Source organism: Cheilinus undulatus, linkage group 1, assembly GCF_018320785.1.
Source record: "Cheilinus undulatus linkage group 1, ASM1832078v1, whole genome shotgun sequence".
NCBI lineage: Eukaryota > Metazoa > Chordata > Actinopteri > Labriformes > Labridae > Cheilinus > Cheilinus undulatus.
In genome coordinates this window covers 3356404-3378907 of record NC_054865.1, presented here as the reverse complement: position 1 = coordinate 3378907, position 22504 = coordinate 3356404, and the positions used below count along the sequence as shown (strand labels likewise).

At 38.7% G+C, this 22504-nt stretch overlaps 1 protein-coding gene across 2 annotated transcripts in view; it reads left to right on the top strand.

Annotated features, from left to right (window-relative positions):
* sh3gl3a (SH3-domain GRB2-like 3a) overlaps nucleotides 1-19153 on the top strand; it is a 77055-nt gene extending 57902 nt beyond the window's left edge. The window contains exons 8-11 of one of the 2 annotated variants that reach the window (XM_041792736.1): nucleotides 6579-6703; nucleotides 6836-6868; nucleotides 10523-10588; nucleotides 15730-19153. In XM_041792736.1, coding sequence (XP_041648670.1) covers nucleotides 6579-6703; nucleotides 6836-6868; nucleotides 10523-10588; nucleotides 15730-15932 — 427 coding nt within the window. In that variant the 3' untranslated portion in view covers nucleotides 15933-19153. The remainder of the gene's footprint in view (nucleotides 1-6578; nucleotides 6704-6835; nucleotides 6869-10522; nucleotides 10589-15729) is intronic. The other variant, XM_041792744.1, reaches the window with a different exon arrangement.
* The last annotated feature ends 3351 nt before the right edge of the window (nucleotides 19154-22504 follow it).

Genomic DNA, 22504 nt, shown 5'->3' with positions numbered 1-22504 from the left:
CTGTTTAAAATGTAAAGATTTAGTACCATCCAAGCAAACAGAGAAAAACTGGAAAGGAAAGTACGATTTCAGATGATACTAACCCTTCACATTTTCTGTTTTACTTGCAGATTCCTGTGATAACATTTATTCAGTTCGTGAGGCTTTAATAGATTGGCTTCCCTGTCTGACATTATAACAGTTTCATAATGGTTCAGAAGCTTTGCACACATTTAGTTTGCTTAGACCAATTTATTAAATAGAATGTAACTGAAAGAAAAGGTCATTCTTTACTGTCAACGTAAATCTAAATCTCTGAGCATTACCTTCTCCAGAGCAGGTTGACCATGCTGCACTGATAAAACAGAAATTCTGCTACATCTACTAAAAAAAAAACTGAGGCAACTTCTTGCATGATTTGTTTATGGGAAACAAGCAAGAACATTATTTATATACGCTACTGACCTGAGAACTTAATTTTATTTCGTAGATCATTTTTTGTATGTTTCCTCATTTTTTAATGCAATAATTGAAATTCCCCTTAACTAAACTAGCCTTTGTATTAAGTACTGATAACATCAGCTACTATACACTTATTACTCCTCCCTGATTTCACCTGATAATGATGTCATCAAAGTAGATTTAATGAGAACAAAAGATAGAGGAAAAGTTGAACCAAAAAATTAACTTATTGGATTGTTTTTTACTTACATGTACAGGTATGTCTTATTACTAATCATGCATACTATTATCCATATTTACAAAAGCAAATAGTTAAGATGAAATAAGATTATTTATTTCTATTAGAGTTAAGGAGGTTTAGAAAGTTTATTGCTTCTATGCTGAAACAAGTTTTGTCTTTGTAAAATAGCTATCTTTTCAAGAGCAAGATAAAAAGTCATTCCTTCCACCAATCTGGACACTCCACAGGCTGTTTGTTGTTTCCAGACAGAGCCATGCATCTTTGAGCCTCCAGCAAACAGGCATGAAGAGTGGCTTTAAATTGTTTGAAATTACAGTCATCTGGTGGATATTAAGAAGACATAGTTTGAGGTTAAAAGGAACCTCTTAAAACACCTTTCCAGAAACTGAACATTCATAGGCACTCCCACATGCAGTGAAACAGAGACATCTGTTGGTCACCACATTTAATGCACACATCAGAAATATTTCGGTTAAATTCGGGTTTTCTTGCTGGCTTAATGTATGTCTATAAGCAATAATCTGAACTGTATGATAAAAAAGCCAAGATGGCTTAGGAGTGCTGCCTTCATGTATTTCTAAGTATCAAACACAGATGCTCTTAGGTCTCAAGGAAAAGTTCATGATACCAAAAAAAGGGGGGAGGTCAGACTTGTATTTTGTTGAGGGTAAAAAGAGTCATAACCAGAAAAAACTAAGGCACACTGTTTTGAAAAAGTTAAAAAGCCTTTAATAAATTGGCTAAAGCGCCTACGCATTTCAGAGTCTTTTCCTTGAGTCTTAGTCCCTCCCACCAAAGACTCATGGAGAGACCAAGGAATCGACGCGGAAGACTGAAGCCATGAGACCAACGATTAACGGTCCATGGGACATCCTTACCTCTGCAGCGTCACTTGAAGCGACGTCAGTTTATGATGACGGTGCCGCCTGATCATCAATCAGCTGATCATCAATCAGCTGTCAGGAGGCAGAAACAGCTGATTGTGTCTCCATAAATGAACAGATGTCAGCATTTACAGGGATCAGAAAACCCCTGCATGAAGAGAAACCCACAGTAAACATCAGAAGTTTTAAAGGCTCATGAACTGATGGGCTGGGATTTTAAGAAGTGTTTGAAATAAGCATTTACAGTGAAATATTGAGAATATTTACAGCGAATAATACAGCGAGATGAATAATGTTCAAGTCCTTTTGTTTCATAACGATATTAAATACTTTTGCTTTATTCCCTTCCTAATCATTTTTTTCTTTAATTCTCTCGTCTTTGTTAAATTTATTACAGAGTCTACTCTGGTTTCATCTTCCTTTCAGCTCGTTCTGTGAAAAGCTCTATAAATTGCGTCTTCCCTAAGTAATTATGATGGTAAATATAATAATCACAATATAGCAACATGCCGGCTTTATCGCTTTAGTTGGTTGTGATTTACAAACCTAAAACGTTTACTTTAATATTTCAAAATAGCAATAGCTGTATTTGTATACAGTTTAAAATACTGACTGATTGGTTTACTATTTAAATAAAATGGAAATGAGAAGAAATTAAATCGTGATCATAAGTTGAATGACAAAGTTTTCATGTCTGTAATATTTCTCTGTTCATCCCTACTGCCTTCCGTTTATCACGTGTGTTATATGTTTGACTGAATTTTACGGTTTAAATCGGGGTTAGTAAAGTTATTCTAGTTATTCAAGTTATTCACTTGTTCTGATGAGCGGTCCACAGATGCGTCACTTTATATGAAGTTTACGCAAAGCGTTGTGGGTCGTCTTTTCATCTCTCCTTTGGTAAAGGATGGTCCAGTATTTTCTAGGCTAAAGGAGATAATAAAGGAAATAATGAAGCTCCTTTCCTTACCATTTGGAGAATTCGAACAGTCCTTATCATGGCCGACACTTAAATACTTCTGGGTCAGTTCACTCAGTTAGGAACCTTCCTAAGCAAAATGGGCTTTTCGAACCCACCCCCTGTAAGGGCTTTGGCACAGCCGTCAAGATGGCAGATCGAAACTACTTCTGGTTTGAGCGAATCCGTAGGATCGAGGACCGATCTATAAGGGACTTGGGAAGCGACCTTTGAGGGGTGAGGGTTTAGGGCTGTCCCACTGTCAAATCATAAAGTGTGTGAGGGATCTCTCGCTGACTTTTTGAGCCCTTCATACACCCTTTCCATCAGTGGGCATCACTGCAGACTTGGCGAGAGGGAATTACCCATAGTTCATTGCATTGTGACGTATGACAGGGATTCTCAGGGGATGCCCGCCACAAAAGTGAAGTGAAAAGAGTGAAATTGTAAACAAAAAACATGGAAGCTGCAAAAAGGGGTTGATGTTGCAAAAAAGAAGTATTTTTCCTGTAGGTATATCTTATAAAACAGCCTTCATCCACTGAGAAAACAGGTCTATAAGTGAAGCACGCTTGTTTTTGTCTTTGTTTTTAGCTCTGCAAGATGCCGACTGTCAACCAAATAAAAACAAAGGAATGTCCCATTCCTGTTTCTACCACCTTTAGCCCTTGCAGCCTCACTCACTCAGTCACTTTCCACGTGCAGTCAGTTAAGTCAGTGAGGGCTCAGGGTTTAGGGGGGAGTTTGAGATTCAGCCAATCAGTCAGCAGCTGCTCAGGTGCAGTGAGAAAAGTGGGTGTGTGCTCTTAATTGGTGCACTCCAACAAAGCTCAGAGCAAGAACAACTGTTACATAATTGGCAGTTCCAAAGAATAGATACCAAAAACAATAAACATGATCATAAAGGAAAAGAAAAAAGTAAAAAAACATGAGAAAGAACATAAAAGATAATGATCCCACAGAGCTCTCCCATGCTTTTGCTAATCTTCATATCTAGTGAGGGGGAAAACGTGACATACAGATACAGGGTGTAGTCCAGCTCCTCATTTAGTCCTGGACTTGTTGTAGCCTTTAGCTTGAAATTCCAATAAGTCTCTGGTTTCTTCAGTTTATCTCCTCCTCTTTTGGACATGCCTATGGCCTCCATACCAATGGCTTTTAGAGAATCTGGATTGAATCCATGGTGCTGTTTGTAATGTTTGGCCATGGGATAGACTTAATTTCCAATCCGGATAGCGTACTTATGTTCAGCGATTCTTTCTTTAAGTTGTCTTTTTGTTCTTCCCACATTTGAATTGTGTATTGACTGTTTGAGTTTGACTGGAAGAACATGCCTCTGACCATTCCCCCACTGTTATGTTCACCTATAAATCCTTTCTTTATGCAGTCAAATGTTATTCTTTGCTATTGCACACAAGCACATTATACAGTAGACCTGAGTGACTCCAGATTTTCTAAAGCTCTGTTCTCTAAAGGAGAGGCTCTAAACCAGTGGTTTTCAACTGGTCCAGCCTCGGGACCCATCAGTCTGTCTTACAACAGATAGTGACCCAAGTTTCCAAACAATTTTCAACAACGCATGTGAAATGACTTCCTTATCATGGAAAAGCAGCCATTTATTGCAAGAACAGATAAATTAGTTGAAATATTGATCAAACATTTAAATTAACCAAATTTTACAGTAAAACAGGGTATAATAAAAGGTGTCTGCATGTCCAATAAGGACTTCAGAACTTTTGACACCATTTTTTTTTCTAGACTCCTAGTCACCGAAGACTTCTCTGTGACCCACTTTTGGATCCCGACCCACCTGTTGAGAACCACTGCTCTAAACTATGCTTTGGTCTGGACTTTATAAAATGTCAGAGCTGAAGGTGTTTGAAAAAGTGTTTGCCTGGGAATTCTATGACATTATCTATGAACATTTATTTCCAAAACTTGTGTTTTCATTGTACAGATTCAAGCAAGTTGGATTTATTTTTTCTCAGATTTATTTTGTGTTATTACTTGTCATGTATCTGAAGTCACACAGACATAGAGATTAATTTACAGTGGGTCAGCATTGAAAGAGCTGATTATATAGATGCATAATTTAACACAAAAATGTAACAAAAACTCAAAATGTGATAACTGGTTGATAATGTAACAAAATGGTGCCATTACATTTCACATCTGTTGTTATATTATGAAGCATTATTATTATATTATTATCCGTAATAAAAGCACTCTTGCAATAGTTTAACTTTAATTTAAGACTACAAGTGTTCATGAACACCCTCCTCCTCCTGGGCCTGGGTGTCTCATCACCTAATTGGTGCATTATTTGTGTTTTTTACATGATCAGCTCTTACAAGCGTATTTATTCATACCCCTTTTTTGAAAGGTTAGGTTGGTGACCTAAAATGATCTGTAGAGGTTATCCACTTGATACAATGACTCTGATGATGAAGCTCATCACAGTGCAAGAAAAGTTTATCTTTGAAATAGTGACTCGAGCAGCTGATCACAAAGAAATTATTTATTTAATGGAAACAGATGAATCCAAATGCTATATCAACATAATGTGTGTTAAAATGGTGAGCTTGAATCTGAAGATTCTAATTATTATCCAAAAAGTCTTTTATGAAAGTGGAAGGATATTTGTGAGTTTTAAAGTTTTGAGAGAAGCGAAAAAAAACTTCTTTTGTTGGTGAAATATTTTTTTAAAAACTGAAACGGGTCAAAAGCTGAAGAATGGTTATTCCAACCCTGCGCATTAAAGACCCTTTAAAGTGAAAATAAATCTGTATTTCGGTTTATTGTATGACAGGTCACTGTGTGATGAACCCCTAAATCAAATTTCAGTCAACTAAAACCTCTCTAAGTTTACAAAATTAATCTTCAAAATCATGAAAAATGAGGCAGTAGTCTGCTCCAGGATGGTGTGGGCATGTCTGTTGAATAAACTGAAGCCATGCCCACTTAGGAGAAACACAGTCCTCTGAGATTTAAAAAATGTTACAATCTGAATGTTGACCTAATAAGAATGCAGCTCATAGCCTCGTGTATTGCTGTGATTTCTCTGCGTATATGTGACTAAAGCCAGATAAAATTCCTGCAAGTCGGCATTCCGGTGGTTGAGAAAAATTGGATACAAAGTTGTTTTCTTCAAAATGATCATTTGTCGTTTTTTCTCATTTTATGCAAGTCCGACATTTAAACTACATATTCGATGAAAAAAGTAACACAAATTTGATATTTAAAAGCATTAAATTTGTCTTTAAAAATGCCCTCTTTTCGTAGTTTTTGCGGGGATATTGAGGGGAGGGGAAAGCAAATCTGCTGGGTGATAATTGGCCACTCAGCCTGCCATTGTCCCCAGTTTCGCCCATTGAGATGGACAATAACAAACACCGCATGGCTTAAACTCCAACCCCTGTCGGCACGTAACTACAGCTGTTTCTAGTTATCACCTTTATCATCAAGCCCTCAAGATGCACCCTGCAGTGAAGAAAAGTAGAAGAGACGATGAAGAAGCAGCAAGAATTATCAACAGACTTGGGATGACTTCAGGATCACTCAACAGTGAAAGTTTGATGAGGGCGGATTTCCTATGGGAATGTTTTGATGAGCGTCACCAGTCCCATTCAGAAGCTTAGTTTGGGTGGACTTTATGTAAATGTGGCCCTGTTGTTCACACCCGTTACCTGGCCTGCCTGAAGGTAGGAGAAGTCCTGAAACTTTGAGCCTGGTTTTCTCAGAGCAAACAGAAACTAGAAGTTAACATTCAAATGAGCATATCTTTGTAAAATATGCTCAGATTAAGGTGTATGATAGACCATTTGAAAGCTTGGAATCTAGGCTTTCACAATGTGTAAAAAACTCAAAAATGACCTCGGACGACTTGCAGGAGTTTTTACCAGCTTTGGTCACATATATGCTACCAAACCAAGGAAGGATAAGGACCAACCTTTCATTTTTACCCCAGCGCCACCCTGGCCATATTTTTACTTTTCATGAGCTAAGTCAGTGAAGTGTCAATCTTTTTTTCCACTCTACCTGCTCCTTATCCCAGGATATCTACAGCCAGCAGCCGGCCCAAGAGAGAGTTTAAACTAAAATCCATCAGAAGCAGGATCGAGACTTTGGACAACAGTCAGCACAATGGCCTGTCCTACAGCTCCTCACTTAAATCAACAGGTACAGATCTCACATATCTGTTCCCATTATTGCTTCATTTCTGTCCTGTAGTGAAGTTATTTTCTGTTAGCTCAAAGCTTAAACATGCATTTAAAGCTCAAGAGTCTAATATTTTTCTGTTACCCCCTACAGATATCCAGATCAACTGCACAATCAATGGAAAAAGTAGGTATCCTGTAATACTGCATTTATCTGTCAACCTCGGTTCCTTATCATCAGTTTCCTGATAAATCATTTTTCTGTCTGTGCAGAAACGTGCATCATGACTACATCAACAAATTTTTTAAATTTTGACATTTTAAAAGATGTAACAAGTAAGAAACTGGTTAAACCCTCACTATTTACCAGTGGAGGTCAAACTAGCTAACATTAGCGAGTTTAACATTTGGTTAGAAATCTGACAAGAAACTAAACCTGCGCAGCAGAGAAAAGTGTGTTCTTCACAAAGGCAAAGCAAGGTTGCAAACAGAGCAATGACGTCCAGAGTCAACTGTGAAAAATCTTTGAAATGATTTTCGCTCTATGAGAACAGTCATCTAGAATACGAATTTTTAAATGTTTGCAGAAAAAAGCTGTCTGTTTTTCCCCGAAGCCTGTAAGAGCTCAGGGCAAATTGAATGTAACTGAATTCTTATGTTGGCAATGAAACAGAATGCCTTTCATTCCACATTTAACATAAATATCTGGGATATTGTGATCAAATCTAATAAATAAGACTGGTGTTATGTATGCCCTTCACTTAAATTGTATTAAGTTAAAATTGATCTTTATGGATTGTGTTTGACTTTTTAAACAGATTCCCCAACTGTGATTAAACTGTTTAAATCTTCCCACCATGCCAGTCTTAATTCTCTGATGAGGCTCGAGACCTTTCTCTTATAAAAGCAAAGTTCTAGACCCCTCTTAGAAAGGAATTTTACTGCTTTCTTCCGCAGAGGCAAGATTAGGTAGGGATAAAGTCTTGTGAGTTTTGGATGTAATGCTTCTGACTTGTAGAAATTTAAAGAAACATTTTTGCTGAATGTTATCTTTCTGTCTGAGGTCCTTAAAGATGCTACGGTTAAATAGATCTGCAATTACACATGAACATTTATCCACCCAGATTTTGAAACTCATATCCCTCTTACAAGGTATAAAGAGTAGGTGTAAAGAAGTTGTTTCCTATGAGGGATCAGTTTGGTGTTTCACTTCTGTTTTTGGTCACACCTGTATAGGTTTTTTAACAAAGGGATTCTGTGTATGTTTCTGAAGTTCTGTCAGTGTAGAAGAGGACAAATATTATGTCAATGCATTAAATCTTTCAGTACTTACTCAGGACAGCAGGGGGTAGTAGAGAGTTAGGCAGCCCAATAATACCATTGTAGATTCAGAAGCCTCAGACCTCTCATAAAATATAACAATGGCAAAGTCTAGCCTGTCTACTACTCCAGATAAACTTGAAAAACATATTTTTCATTTTTGCAAAGAAATAAGAAGGAGGATTTTAAGAATATTTATAGAACCTGTCACGGACATCTGTCATGTTTACCTAATATTGATTGATTCTCACAGAGACTCAGTTTCTGAATCATAGTTTGCAGATATTATGTTATCAATAAAACTGCTTAAAAAAAGGATCATTGATTTTATGTGTTCATTTTATAACCTGATAGGTTTCTAAAGTATCCATAAGATTACTTAGATGGTAAATAAACAAAATAATACTATTCCCAAATAGTCCAGTTTTATTCTCAATATTGTTTAGAGCAATGTAGTAGTAATGGGTAGAGTCTGTAATGTTTAGATTAGTTGTAATGGTGATCAGCCATTGCTCTGTTGCAAGCACAAACAAAAGAGGAGACAAGGTCATGGTCCAGCTGGCAAAGATTTGGATTGCAAAATTACTTGAAAAAGGTCCCATACAACTTCCTGTTAATATTGTTTTAAATATATAAAGTAAAATCTGATTGCGCTGCATGTGGGTTGAACTTTTTTAATGGCTTATTTAAGTCCTTTCCATATGACCCTGGTGAAAAGGATCTGGAGGCTTCAATGATAACACAACATTATTTCTATCTGTAGACTTTTTCAGGAGAACATTTTTGCAGGATGACAGTTAAAACTGACATTATGTAGTCTGACATGTCCAGAGCACACTGATGAGTCCTGTGTGTGGACCTGTGTGATCAGGGATGGATCGATTGCTGTTGTGCTGCTTTATTTGGAAGTTTGATGAATTCTTTCTTCATTGACGATGTGGCAAAAGAGTTTATGTCCCTGGCACAAATTGTACAGTGCTGTGAAAAAGTATTTGCCCCCTTTCTGATTCCTGATGTTTTTGCATATTTATCACACTTAAATGTTTCAGATCATCAAACCAATTTTAATATCTCACAAAGACAACCCGAGTAAATACAAAAAAGCTGTTTCAAAATGATGATTTTATTTATTAAGGGGGAAAAAAATCCAAACCTATCTGGCCCTATGTGAAAAAGTAATTGCCTCCTGAAGGTCACACCACAGCATCTCAACTGGATTTAAGTCCGGACTTTGACTTGGCCACTCCATAACCTTAATTTTGTTTATTTTGAGCCATTCAGAGGTGGACTTGCTGGAAGTTTTCAGGTCATTGTCCTGCTGTATAACGCAAGAACGCATTTGCCTTCAGGATTTTCTGATAGACAGCAGAATTCATGGTTCCATCAATCACAGCAAGTGGTCCAGGTCCTGAAGCAGCAAAGCAGCCCCAGAGCATCACACTGCCACCACCATGTTTGACTGTTGGCATGATGTTCTTTTCATCAAATGCTATGTTATTTTTACTCCAGATGTAATGGGCCGCACACCTTCCAGAAAGTTCAACTTTTGTCTCGTCAGTCCACAGAATATTTCTCCTGAAGTCTTGGGAATCATCAGGATGTTTTTAGTCAAATGTGAGACGAGCCTTTGTGTTATTTTTTGTCAGTAGTGATTTTGGCCTTGGAACTCTCCCATGATGCCGTTTTTGCCCAGTGTCTTTCTTATGGTTGAGTCATGAACTCTGACCTTAAATGAGGCCAGTTAGGCCTGCAGGTCTTTCTTCTTCTTCTTCTTTTGGGACCTCCTGGATGAGTCGTTGTTGCACTCTTGGGGTTATTTTGGTTGGCCGACCACTCCTTGGAAGGTTCACCACTGTTCCCAGTTTTCTCCATTTGTGGATAATGGCTCTGACAGTGGTTTGCTGGAGTCCCAAAGCCTTGGAAATATCTTTGTAACCTTTTCCAGACTGATAAATTTCAATCACTTTGTTTCTCATTTGTTCTTGAATTTCTTTGGATGGTGGCATGATGTGTTTCTTTCTGAGATCTTGTAGCCTACTTCACTTTGTCTGACAGCTTCTATTTAAGAGATTTCTTTATTCAACAAATCTGGAGATAATCAGGCCTGGGTGTGGCCAGTGAAATTGAACTCAGCTTTCCAAGAACTATGGTTAATCACAGTTAACTCATGATTTAACAAGGGGGGCAATTGCTTTTTTTACACAAGTCCTGATAGTTTTTGGATTTTTTTCCCTAAATAAATAAATTCATCATTTAGAAACTGGGTTTTGTATTTACTTGGTTGTCTTTGTGAGATTTTAAAATTGGTTTGATGATCCGAAACATTTAAGTGTGATAAATATTCAACAAAAACAGGAATATCTATACAGGACGCTTGCATTTAGATGTTTACCTGATGAAACACTGCAGGAATAAAAAAAAAAAATCAGGAAAAAATCAGACACATGGCAGGGGCATACTGAGGAATCATCATCCCATCATGTACTCAAAACATCTCCACCTGTCTTTACATTTCACCCAGATGATCATATAACGTCCATCCCACTGTCATGGTCTGAGAGCCCCACTACCAACGGAAATATTCACCGTGAGTAATGCACAGCCACTCTGCATTCATTTCATATTAAAGCAACAGAAAAATAAACAACAGTGACTTTGCTGATGAATGCACAGTAAACCTCAAAAACATTTTCCCTGAAATGAGGATGTCAGCTTTTTATGGTAAACAAGTCAAGCTGTTCAAAACCATTTTGGCATCAGTTTCTGAAATTCTTTTAAAATCATAACATCAGTATTTGCAGAACTTTTAGATGCTTTTAAGACAACATATTATTTAGTTTTAACTTTTAAAGGGTGTAAAACTGATCTCCTCTCAAAGACTGCATCAGTTCCATTTCACATTCATGCTCATATGTAATGACATGATGGAAACAATGGATAATCATGAAAATATCACATGACCATTCATCAGCATGTGTTTGCAGGTTTGTATTAGATCATATCACTGGCGTCAGGCCAGTGTCAGGTCTTTTTTGTCATGCACCTTGAGAAGTTTACTGTTTGGAGGGTGCTCCTTTTTTCGCTCACCCTTTACATCTGTCAGTTGGTTTTACCAAATTTTAAAGCAATCAAAAGTGTCAAAAAGATGCAGACTATTATTATTCAGTTTTGAATTATTTAAAACAAAAAAAAAGTGTTGTTTCATTCCCTGAAAAGTGGTGATTTGGAGATACAAGGTTTCTGCCTGTTCCAGCGATATGAAACAAGCTCTAGTTCTGTCAGTCATGACAAGGGGGCTTCATGTTACTGCCATGCATCCAGTCGAAAATGTCTTTTCTTCTGAATTTTTTTTCTGGCCCAGTTGTACAGTGAACCAGAGGCCTGTACGACATAGCTGGATTTTCTCTTATTGAGATTGCTTCAGGATTAACCCCGGATTTACTGTATGACGACCCTGGTTCACTTCTTACCGGGATAAATCACTGCGGTAACTTATGCTGAATGGCTAACCTGCTCAGGTTATGTTCTGGATATGAGCTCAGAGAGTATAAAAGTACTGCCTCCTGACCAATCAGTCCTCTTGGAAAATGGCTTGCCCATTCATAGAAGATCCTGTAGACGTTGGTGCACGGATTATGAGAAGAGCGCTTAGGAGAGAAAGAGTATTTAGGGATAGATGACAGATAAATTTGGTGACTTCATCCATACAACAGAGACAGTGTGGAGAAATAAAGCCTTGTCACTCGCCACTTTGATGTATGTTTTTATATTTGATCTTCACTTGTTCCCAAGTCCTTTTTTCTCCACTAGGGTTGCATCTGAAATAATGGGGTTAATAATAATGGTCACACAAGGCATAACTGCAGAAACATAGATTAATGGAACGCACGATCTTGTGCCGTCACGGTGTGGAATTAATATTACAACAGAAAATTGGCTGAGGAAGCTCTGCTCCAAACATCTGTGCCATAATAAAATGAAACTAAGTGATCAGAGTGCTGTCCGTTTATCTTGTCCCATGAATTAATATTGTATAATCTGACGAATTTACGCATTAACAGAGTCGGCAATTTTCTGCCAGCATTCCTTCCTGGCTTTTGCTGCGGCGACAGTGTTGCTTCTGGCCTGGATGATTTTTTAAGAATGATTGTCTGTTCCTCCATTGAGAAATACGCTGCTCTGCAGGGTGTCTCCATGTTTGCGATTGGTCAGATGCTGCAAACACCAGCCCTTTTATGGGAGCGCGCACTGATCCAGATTGGAAAATCCTGGGTGCACTTACCGAGTTGATAACCAGCTTCGTCGTAAAGGCCTCAGGTCATTTGTATAGATATTTACTGAGGTAAAGTTATGAAGAAAGACAGGGCTGTGACAGCAGGGAGGCTCATCCAGCACACAACAGCTGATATGAAGGTGCAGAGCAGACACGTGCTGCAGCTGTAATGTAAGCTGATAATGGGAAAGATAAATGCAGTCAACTAGATGTTCTTCTTCTTCTAGGCAGTACTTTCATTATAGAATGAAAAATAATACTGCACTGAAGCAGCAAAATGGACAACATTGTAAGCAGTAATTGTGCTGCAGGTGAGGGATGATGTTATTTGTCTGTTTTTTTTCATCCCCATTATTTCCAGGATTATATAACAGTGGTGTCAGAATCAAAGAAGTGGCATCACAAGACCTAATCAACATGTCAGTGTTGTTGTATGCATGATTGTTTTCAAGTTATCATCTCTGCCTGTACAGACTAATAACAAGATAAGCAAGATTTTCCCAACATTTTCCTATATTAAAGACTCCAAACCTCCCACAAGTTCTAATATTTAAACTAAAATCCAGCAGTGCAGAAGCCTGTTTATGGAGTCATTATTGTTGCAAAACCCAAGAGTGCTCTTAAACATTTGCGAGCATGACTTACTCATTTTAGGTCTAGAGTTTTCTTTAGACTTTCCCTTCAAACCTAACTGTGATTGAAACTGCCTCCTTGTGGTTAGATGTTCCCTGTTTGTGCTCTTAATGTCTGCAAGCAAAGAGTTGCTCAAATTCCAGCCACTCATTGAGGTTGCTTCTGCTTGTTTGTAAAATTATCAGATTTTTCTACACCACGTTTCAAGTTATTTTGCAAATTATATTTTTCTCAGATTTTCCTAAATGACTTGCAAATGGCAGTCAGTATAATTTTCAAATCATCAACAGTTAGAGCATAATTAGAATTTTATTGAACAAACGCACTGTTCCACATTATTATGCACTACAGAGTTTCAACACATTTTATAGGTTGTAAAAAACTGAAAATGGTAATGTGATAAATTTTCAGCAGTAGAAGGTCATATTTACTGAAATCAAAGCTATTTCAACCAAAAACATTTCAACAGGCCAAGTTCCATATTAACATAGGAGCCCTTCTTTGATATCACCTACACTATTCTTGCATCCATTAAACTTGTGAGTTTTTGGAGACTTTCTGCTTGAATTTCTTTGCAGGAGGTCAGAATATCCTCCCAGAGCTGCAGTTTTGACGTGAACTGCCTCCCACCCTCATAGATCTTTAGCTTTAGGATGCTCCAAAGGTTCTCAACAGGGTTGAGGTCAGGGAGGATGGGGTCCACACCATGAGTTTCTCTCCTTTTATGCCCATAGCAACCAAGGACACAGAGGTATTCTTTGCAGCATGAAATTGTTCCTTGTCATGCATGAAGATAATTTTGCTACGGTAGGCATGGTTCTTCTTTTTGTACCATGGAAGAAAGTGGTCAGAGAGAGATCATTTTCACACCTTCAGGGCCAACCAGCTCTCTCCCTGTGGTTCTGGCCCAAAACATGACCCCCCCCCCCCTTACTGACGTCACAGCCTTGTTGGGACATGTTGGCCATCCACCAACCATCCACTACTCCTCCATTTGGACCATCCAGGGTTGCACGGCACTCATCAGTCAACAAGACTGTTTGAAAAGGAGTCTTCATGTATTTCTGGGCCCACTGCAACTGTTTCTGCTTGTGAGCATTGGTTGGGGGGGGCTGAATAGTAGGTTTGTGCGCGACTGCAAGCCTCTTGGTGGGACTCCAGAGGCACCAGCAGCTTCAAATACCTGTTTGCTGCTCTGTAATGGCATTTTGGCAGCTGCTCTCTTAATCTGACGAAATTGCCGGGCAGAAACCTTCCTCATTATGCCTTTATCTGCATAATGAGGATGGGTTAGATGGGTTGTCTGTGCTCTGAATCAGCCACAAATTTCATCACAGTATGATGATCACACTTAAGTTTTCCTGAAATATCTAATGTTTTCATACTTTGTCCAAGGCATTGCACTACACTTTTCAGCAGTGGAGAGATCCTTTTTCTTTCCCATATTGCTGAAACCTTTGACCTGTTTAATATTGTTGAACTTCCTTCTTAAGTAGTTTTCCTTTAATTGGGCTCACCTGGCAAACTAATGATCACAGGTGTCTGAGATTGATTTCAGTGATCCAAAGAGCCCTGAGAAACAATACCATCCATGAGTTTCATTGAAAAACAAAACACTGAATGTTTATGACACCAAAATTCAATTTGCATTATAATGTGGAATATATGTGCATACAAAACTTCCTTTGCATGTACACAGAAAAATCTAAACTTTGTCTGTGCTGAGGAAACTCATTTCTGCTCCTGGATTTTTTATGAAGCAACCAATAGGGAATTGACCTTGCAAAGCAGATGGATTCGCCCGTTTCCTTGTCTTTCACTGCCGAATCCATCTTGCAAAGCTCCCATCTGAACCGTTTGGGCCCGGTTAGAAAGTGACAGGACCAATCAGCGATGAGAGGCAGTACTTTCAGGCACAGCAGAGTCGTGATGTAAACAAGCAGCAGCAAGAGCTGGTGCAGTTATGGAGGAAGAGATTATGGATGCTGTTAAAGCGCCAGTTTTATCCGAATTTGACAACATTTCATCGTTAAAAGAAGAACAAAGAACAGCAGTGAGTTGTTTTCTTTTCAAAAACGACAAAAGTCGAGTACTTACATGTCTATAGTCGCCATGTTTTGCGTTATTCCTCGGTAGCTGCACACGCGCAGCTTGATAGCTGCTACGTCACGTGTTTTGTTGCTCTTATTGGCCCATAGATATTTAACGGACAGAACGTTCATCCAATCACACTCCGAGTTTTGTTCAAATCCTCTGCCTTTTCTCAAATGTTTCCTGTTGAAGCTGTCCCAGATGGATGTGTGAAACAAATCCATCTGGCGTGTCAGGTTAATAGGGAATGGATTTAGGTACCAATCATGTTAGCACTACCCATTGTTGCTGTGTTGTTCTCCAGGCAACATTTGCTTGCAGAAATATGTTGAGCTTTTCAAAAGAAAGTTTTTACACGTGCAGAGGGAGTTTTGAGCATACACAGAGAAACTATCATATTTGTGCAGATAGAAAAATCAGCGTGGTAGTTTCCTAGGCAAACAGAAGCAAACTGAATGAGAGAAGAATGGTTTGAGCATGAGCACAGTAGATTTGAGGAGACAGTTTCTAGGACAAACTGAATTCTAATGGAAAGTTTGAATAAAAATATGAATCCCACATAGATAAGAAGTTGTGCTCTTGAAATATAAAAATTTGCTCTTTATTTTTGCAAAAATAATGACCTGTTTGTAATTTGTTGCCATAGTGTGTATGTTTAGATAACAAACACAAGTATAAACCTGCAGAGCCTCAGTTCTTTATGCATTTTGTGATCTCTCCCTGTGATGCAGAGTCCAGTGTGTTGGACCAGCCGTGCTGTCGCTCCCTCTACGACTTTGAACCTGAGAATGAGGGCGAGCTGGGCTTTAAGGAGGGTGACATCATCATCCTCACCAACCAAATAGATGAGAACTGGTATGAGGGCATGATCAATGGCGAGTCTGGCTTTTTCCCCATCAACTATGTGGAGGTTATCGTCCCACTGCCACAGTGAAGATGGACACTGAGTCTTCTGCAGACTCCCTCCTGCCCCACACGCTGCCTCTGTCCTCTGCCATCCTGGGCCTAGAATCGCACGGGGTTAAAACAGCTCAGGCTGATTGTCTTCAAACAGAACAGGAGAAATCATAGTTTTGTCCCTAGTTTACGCAAAACAAACGTCACAAATTCTACTGTGTTGTCCTTGTTTGTGGATGTTTACAAAGCTAAAGCTTACCCAGGCCTTTAACTGGGACACTGATTGGTCTAACTGAGGTTAAATGTCTCACTTCTTATTTCACTCCCTAGTCCCTCCTTTCAGTCTAGCAGCTGAACCTCAATCAATCAGTCAAACAATACATTGATAAATTTATCAATAAATATGTTAATCAATCCATAAATAAATCATAAATCAAACTTTATATCTATAACAGCAGTAAAAAAGTATGTTATTAAAGACAGATCTAAACTGAAAAGTTTTATTATTAACAGACCAATCTTTAATCCCACTTGAGAGCTGCACTTAGTAAGAGTTGGCAAAGTGACACTTCCCAGGAAAACCTGAGCAAACCAGACTCATGCAGAACACCTGTACCTGCCTGAGGTCTGTTTCTCACGCAGTTCCCACAAATGTTTTCTCCCCAGCTCTGCTCAAACTTCAGTGGTGCTCATCAGGCTGCCTTAATAACAGATAATGGTACTGCCAAGTTTGGAACATCATGGACAGATTTTGGTTTTTGAAATTCTAATTTTTCTGACTAAAGATACCCCAAAAAAAGATTCTCAATTCAAACAATTAATTGTAACCCCAACCCCAGCCCTAATCAGTTATGAGAAGTGATGTTCTAAATGTTCTAAGAGTCAGTAGGTATCCCAAGTAACCCCACAAATCTAGATTTTGTTTTTTGTCAAAATACAAGATAAAAGATCCAAAACCATAAGTCAGTTATGATTTCTGTTAACCTTTGAAAAAGAGAAGAAGCCTTAAGTTTGTGGTCAGCTTTTACATTGTTGAAAAAATAGTCGTCCAGAAGGTCTTGAATGAGCTACTTGTTCATGCATTTTTCTGAACTAGTGTTTTAATTCAGCACATTATTGTTTCATTTGAGTTGCCTCATTGTTTGTGATCCTCTGTGAGTCTTGCCACTTGGAGTCTAGCCAAAGTTAGTCCTGTGTGTAACAGCTTTGTTTTTGCCTTCACTGTTTTAACAAAATAACACATTGTCCCTCTGGACATGGACTACAGATTTGTTAAATAATGTTGTTTGATAAAACTGTAATACACCAGACAGCCAAGGTTCATTGAGTACCACAGCAGATTTGGATGCATAAACACACACATTTTTGCTTCATTGTTTGGACCTTAGGTATTTCTTTGTGTATGAGTAGCAAAACAGAACTGATAAATGCAGTTTTGACACACATGGCATTGAAAAAGTTTAATCACTCACCTATTTTGGCTTGTGATCCCACAACAGTTTTGTAATGAGGCTTCACTGTCATTAAATAATATTACTAGTATCATTAGCATTAAATAGTCTCAATGTGCAACAATGAGTTGCATTCTTGCAGAAGTACAATGCACTGAGAAACAGCTGGGGCAAATTAAAACATGCACAATGGATCTAAAGTCCACAGTGATGAAGTCTGAGCCTTGCAACATTTCTGGTACTGCCAGAACAGCAGAGGGACAATTTGGTCCTCACAAGTATTTCCCTTTTGCTCATTTAAGTAAGTGCAGTTAAAAGAGCACGGTTTTTAACACAGCTTTCAAAACATCATAGTTTTACTTTGATGATTTTACTTTGCCTACAGAAACAAAATGATGTCATTAAAACCAAAAACTGCAAAGGTCTAAATTATCAGCCCCCTTTGGAACTGACCTTGTTGTTCAATGATGAACTTTGTAATGCTCAGATCTGGTCAAATCAAGTGAAAACGAAGGGTTGTCTTCCAACAGTATAAAGACCTCAGTAAGGGTTTGAGCTGTTGCTTGATAAAGCATCATAGCAAAAACAAAAATCAGTTTGAGAAAAAGAATTGTTGATGTTCACAGAGCAAGAGAAGGATCTACAAAGTTATCAGAGCGTTTCCAAGGGTCAAGACCTGGAGAGAGAAGTTTTAAGAAATTCAAAGAGAGCTGGAAAGAAAATGAGTGAGAGATGTGTCTAAAGACCCCAGAACAACTGCCAAGACTCTAGAGAAGAAGAAGAAGAAGACCATCACGAGAGCCCTGCACAGGAATGGACCAAAAAGAGTCCACTTCTCCAGAAGAGGACAGAGAAGACCAAACTGGAGCTCTTTGGTGATGTTTGGAGAAAGAAGGGAGAGACGTATGACCCAGAGAAAACCACCCCCCACAGAGAAGCATGACAGTTTGGAGGATTATGCTGTGGGGTTTGGATTTTGGAGGAAAACTTCAAGCAGTCAGCAGCAAAACTGGGTCTGGGTCATCACTTTCCCATCCAACACAACAACCCAAAACACTCATGCCTCCAGAAGACCAAAGTGAATACTGACTGGCCTGACCGAAGCCCTGACTTGAATTCCATTAAAATCTGTGGGGTGAACTGAAGACCAGCCAGAAGATCATCAAACCTGGAGGAGATTGAGAAATTCGCCAAAGAAGAATGGGCTGGGATTCCTCAGAAGACATGTTAGAGACTTGCTGAAAACTACAACAAACGACTACAGGCTGTTATCCAGCTTAAAGGAGACACTACTGGCTATTAGCATCAGGGGGCTGGTAGTTTTTGGTTTCTGTGAAATAATTTTTATTTCTGTGTGCAAAGTAAAATTATGTTAGCATCTGAAATAAAAGTAGGATGTAAGAAAAAGCTTTGTTAAAATTCCTTGCTCTGTTGCACTTGGGAGATCTTTAGAGACCCTGTAAAGTGAAATCCAGAATTTGTGCCTGAAAATTCTAGAAATGTTGGAATCCGGTTGTTGTAAACATGTGAAAACACTGAGATCTACATGTGACTGAATTCTGGATTGAGGCTGTTTGAAAGTTTTTCACCTCTTTCCTGGCTGAGTTTAATGTGGGCGGGGCCAATATGTGGGCTGATGATGTCATGAGCCCACAGTAGGGAATGGCCCCGTCCCTCTAACTACAATCTAAAATCCCAGAGCAGTTCATCTCAGTCCAGTCTGTTGTTAGCTGATGTCACTGCCTTTATTGAAAGTTAACACTTAGTTAAATGCTGTTTTTCGTTCATCGCAAGGTAAATTTGCCAAATTTATAAGCCACAGTGGTCTATGGATCATTTAAAGCATCAGAACAGAGATCTGAGACAGAAAACAGACTTTATCTCTTCTCTGGCACAGAGCCAGGCAGCTGCATTCTTATAAGGTCAACATTCAGACTGTAACATTTTTTAAATCTAAGAGGATCTTATTTTTCTGAGTAGGTGTGGCTTTAGCTCATTCAACAGACACGCCCTTTTAGTTGACTGAAATTTGATTTAGGGGTTCATCACACAGTGACCTGCCGTACAAAAAAATACTGATTTATTTTCACTTGACAGGGTCTTTAAAAATGACATTTTTACCAGGGTCTACTGATTTCATCCTCATGTGTATATTGAAAAGACATCAGGTAAATATTTCCCATCATGCAAAGGGTTAGGGTCAGGCCTTGTAAAAACAGTTTCATGGGCCTTTAGTAACCTTAATGGTTCAGCATCACCATTACCTTCAAAATGAGACTGGAGAATGAGGAAGCATTGTAGTTCTGGTTATAGTTAGCCTTTTTGTCTGACTGCTGTTTCTTTGCCTGGAGTAATGTTCCTAACCCATGTTCCTCAAACTTACCAGTTCTAATTAATTCTGCTTATAAACCAATATTATCCTTTATAAATGTGAACTGAAACTCTTGCCTTCATGACACGCCCTTTTTATGTAAACAACTCTTGAGCAGTGATAGCAAACTTAGAGGTCACTGATGTCTGGAAGCTTCACATTCCACTGGAAACAGAGACAATCATGGAACTGGTCAGTAACAGTCTGCCTGTCTGCCTGCTGGAGTTTGAAGTGTTGATTTAACTGTTAGTCCTAACTCTCTGAATGTTGTCTCTTTGTTTACATGCTCAGAATGTGACTGTATGAAAGGGCTTTTTGGAATGTTGTCTAATGCACTTAATCTTTTAGAACAATAATGTTTTTTCTGACTGTATTTCAGAATTACACTTTTTTACACTGGAGTTGGAATCACTGCCATGTCAGATGCATACAAGTACAAAATGGTAGTTGATGAAATTTATGTAAGCTTAAATGTGTTTCTGTTCATCTATAATGAATCTACTATTTGACAAAAGAATCATTGAAATGTAAATGATTCTGAGTCAGACTTGAGTATGTAGAAAGACATTGCCAATATGGTCTTTAGTTTTCTAAAGGGTGTGCTGACTAACGAGTCCATCACACAGAGACAAGAGGCCTTAATTACCTCTACTGCTGTTTTCATTTGAATCTTTTTCTGAGTTAAGTTTACACCATTTTGGTAGATTTTCTATTAATTATGTTGCTCCCCTCCTTTTTCATTACATTTTTGTTGTTTTTATATAAACGTAGGAACACTGCATTGGTAAGTAGTGACAGACTGTCACTACTCACCATTCTTTGTGAATTATTTGGGCTTCTCTGCTCAAAGGAGTCTTGTGGCTCGTTTGCTTTGTTCCGATTCAGGGGTAAAACCGATACATTTATTTCAGTTATCACTTGGTTCGTTTGTGTTCACACGGCAACAGTCTCTTGCGGTCCAAAGTTGTAAACAAATGCCACGTGCGATCCAATTTGTCTCTCATTGGTCAGAAATCTTGCTCGGAAGGCGGGGAAGTTTCCTTATCTTCATTCATTCATTCAGGTTCTTAACCACTTTCCACGGGTGAAAACAACAGCCATGGAACATCAGCAGCGTGTGTGGCTATTTTTTTATAGTGTTTATCTGGCTAATATACCAGTGTTCGCTAAATCAACAAAACATGCATTTTTTTCGACAGTCAACACTGCGTCTGGAAAATAATGTGCTGATGCGCTTGTCAAAACGAAGACGTGCCGCCTCACGGAGCCACTACTCATTTCGCTCAGATAGATCTGTTGTGTTTCTGCCTTCTCTTCTTCTTCTACTGTTGCTGAGTCGTCTACTCCTTCTTCTTCTACTGTTTTAACTGAATGGTTAGCAATCGGGCGCATTACTGCCCCCACGACTACAGTGTGTACTACAGTTATGAGTCAGTTGTGCCGGTTTCTGAGGTGATTGTGTTCTCGCTGTAAAGGAACCGCTACAGGGCTCGAATGGAAGCGAGCCGAGACCACCCTATTATGGCGATCTCGACCCGCTTGTTTTGTCCCGCATCCGAGTGCGATTGCTGTGTTCACATATGTCCAAACGAACCGGACTTAAGGGGGGCCGCTCACTGTTTCGGAACAACTGCCCCAAACGAGCCAGGTGTGAATACACCCTTAAAGTTCCAAAATGGGAGAGGTAAATCAATTCAGTGGCTCAATCAGGAAACCAGCACTGACTGCATTTTTAGAACTAGAATAAAGAAAGAAACATGATTTCTCTGAAAACCATTCCAACTAGAGGGTGTTGAAAGAGTAAAATAGACTGCATTGCATTAATAATGATTAATTTAAGAGAATGAGAAACAATAAAACGTGTTAACATTAATTCATACTCATGTGAAGGAAAAAAAAATGGTGGCTTAATTTAAAACAGTTGTGGTGTCTAAACATCGACTGTGAGTAGTCATTCCATCCACCCTGCCACAGAGTGGCTACAGTCGTTCCAGCTGTTCAAAATGGGGATCAAATTGTCTTCCAGACATAAAGTAATGAAAATGTTATTAAAACTGTTAGCTGCTTTGATTTAAGATGCTGCTTGGTATTCGTTCTGTATAAATTGTTCTGGGTTTTTTTTTTTTTTTTTTTGTTTTTTTGTTTTGATACTGGGGTCCTCTTTACATCGATGCTCTCTTTATCCTTTATTACAGTCCCTATACATTCTAAAGATCATGCCTACAGACAGCAGTTAAGGAGGAGCTTCAGAGGACTGGGACTTGGGTTCCATAAGTACAATTATCATAAACAAATTGGAACCAGCCGTACCTGGTGATTGAATACAAAATAAGCCTCTCAGCTTCTTCTTGACTGAACCATTCCAACTAAGATCTCTGTCAGCAACATTCCTCTGTTGTTTTTCATTTACGACCAGTTTTAGACAAAGAATATGACTGCGTAGTTCTGTGTTTTTATTCTGTAGCATTATTTATGCAAAAGGTGTATTTAAGATGTTGTAAATGATTATATTAATAAATATATTGCAGAAATAACAGGGTAGCTGCTGCTTTCATTGTGTGTAGCTTTTCTTGAATTTCTCAACTTTAGTTTTGTGGCTGTTCATATTTTAGGGTTTTGACTTCACAATGATATCTTTGAGAAAAATGAGCTTCTAAGCTTTGCATTTGTAAAGCAGAAGCATTTTAATGTTAGAGCTCTAGTGCAGTGGTTCTCAACCTTGGGGTCTGGACCCCCTTTGGGGTTGTGAGACACTAAGAGGGGGTCTCCGGATGCCCTCAAAAAAGT